This window comes from Toxorhynchites rutilus, chromosome 3 (assembly GCF_029784135.1).
Source record: "Toxorhynchites rutilus septentrionalis strain SRP chromosome 3, ASM2978413v1, whole genome shotgun sequence".
Lineage (NCBI taxonomy): Eukaryota > Metazoa > Arthropoda > Insecta > Diptera > Culicidae > Toxorhynchites > Toxorhynchites rutilus.
In genome coordinates this window covers 251,469,861-251,471,493 of record NC_073746.1, presented here as the reverse complement: position 1 = coordinate 251,471,493, position 1,633 = coordinate 251,469,861, and the positions used below count along the sequence as shown (strand labels likewise).

Genomic DNA, 1,633 nt, shown 5'->3' with positions numbered 1-1,633 from the left:
CGTATCTTTTTTTCAGCGTTGGTGAGTCATTTAGCTATCAGCTTCTCTGTTAAAATTTCAATTTCACTTCATCGGTTGATTGTTTTTCGTTCCAGGCATCATCCTATGCAGCGGTATCGTGATATGTAATTTGAGCGTGCGAAAAGTTTTGTATCGTTCCCATCACAAAATGCGTCGCCAGTTCAGTTCGATTCAACCAATTCCAATGCTGAACCGCTCCACCATGCGTAGTCCTCAAAAGTCTGCAAGTTTCCATGATTCGTCTATTTTTCGCATGATTGGGGAACCCACGACAGAGGAAATACGCTTTGCGAAGCTGATGACATTCCTAAGTATCAGCTTTTTGGCCTGCTGGCTTCCACAAATGGTGAGTTTGGAACCATGAATTATATTACTGAGAGTAAAGAAATGATTTCACCCCTATTTGTCGTCATTGGCAGTAATCCGATGAATTGAGACTAATCGGGGCACGCCTCCTTCTGAGCTGCCAGCCGACCAAATTGTGCAGTAATGTAGTGTTGAAATAATTCCCCTCATATTTTTGCCATTCTACATTCTAACGTTGATTTGATGATGGAACTTTAAAATCCCATCAGAAGTACACCATAAATTAATTACATGTTTTCGTCTTATTTCGTCCTCAACCAGGTCTCGATTCTCCTAGCCCAGCTGCTGAGACCAGAGATGAAGGCCCGGTTTAGCTGGTTCTTCCGCTTGTCAGATATTCTGATCCTGCTGCACTTCATGCTCGATCCGTACATCTATGTGCTACTGAGGCAGAGCGGTCGCAGCGATTTGCGAACCATGATCCGGTACGTTTTCAGTCGGAATCAATTGAACATCGTGGAAGCGGCCATCACTCCCATACAGAAAGGGACCAACTCGTCGCCATTGCCCTGAAAACACGATGACTAACCCCCCCAAAAAAACCATGCACGCTTGTTTTACCTCTGTCTCCTTATCCTAGGTTGGCGTGGCCAGCGCGTAAAGCCCCCGCGAAGGAGAAAGGACGGGACACAGTGACCACGACGGACACGAGTGATTGAGGGAGAAAGTTACGTTTCTCGAAATATCCCATCTATTTATATAGCGGAGTTAGGCGAAGACTTGACGCAGGGATGTTTTTTGATACTCTCTACACATATTTACCGTTTTATAGTCGATTTGAACAAAGTTCAAATCGTTTGCGTACAAAATTTTGTTTGAATGTGATCAAACGTTGTCGAACAACTATCATACAGTTACCAAATGAAGATGAATCTACAAATAATTTTAAGGTGAACCAATTGTCTTTTCAGCAGTAATGACATATAATTGCTGCATCGATGACGGCCCTGTGTGTAACAGTTATCAATACTAATAACGGAGAAATTGATTCAGCAGCTGTTACTTAATCAGTTTTCATTTCCTACTTGATTCTGATCTTACTCCTGATTGGCAGGATTGATCGGCCTAACACGTTCAATGTGGTTTTCGTGCCGTTTGCACACCCCGAAAAGCTCTTTCGGCCGAAAGCGTCACGCGATAACTCCGTTTAACATGAGCGATTATGTTTCGCGCCTGAACGAAACAATGAAGCTCAAATGACCAGACTTATAAATCGAGATAGTTATTATATCCTACACATGATACT

At 43.0% G+C, this 1,633-nt stretch overlaps 1 protein-coding gene across 2 annotated transcripts in view; it reads left to right on the top strand.

The window, feature by feature from the left end:
- Nucleotides 1-1,270, top strand: part of LOC129776160 (prostaglandin E2 receptor EP4 subtype) — a 17,135-nt gene extending 15,865 nt beyond the window's left edge. Inside the window, exons 3-6 of one of the 2 annotated variants that reach the window (XM_055781627.1) lie at nt 1-21; nt 96-367; nt 649-812; nt 968-1,270. The exon at nt 1-21 is cut by the window's left edge and continues 163 nt beyond it. In XM_055781627.1, coding sequence (XP_055637602.1) covers nt 1-21; nt 96-367; nt 649-812; nt 968-1,046 — 536 coding nt within the window. In that variant the 3' untranslated portion in view covers nt 1,047-1,270. The other variant, XM_055781626.1, reaches the window with a different exon arrangement.
- Nucleotides 1,271-1,633: the final 363 nt, after the last annotated feature.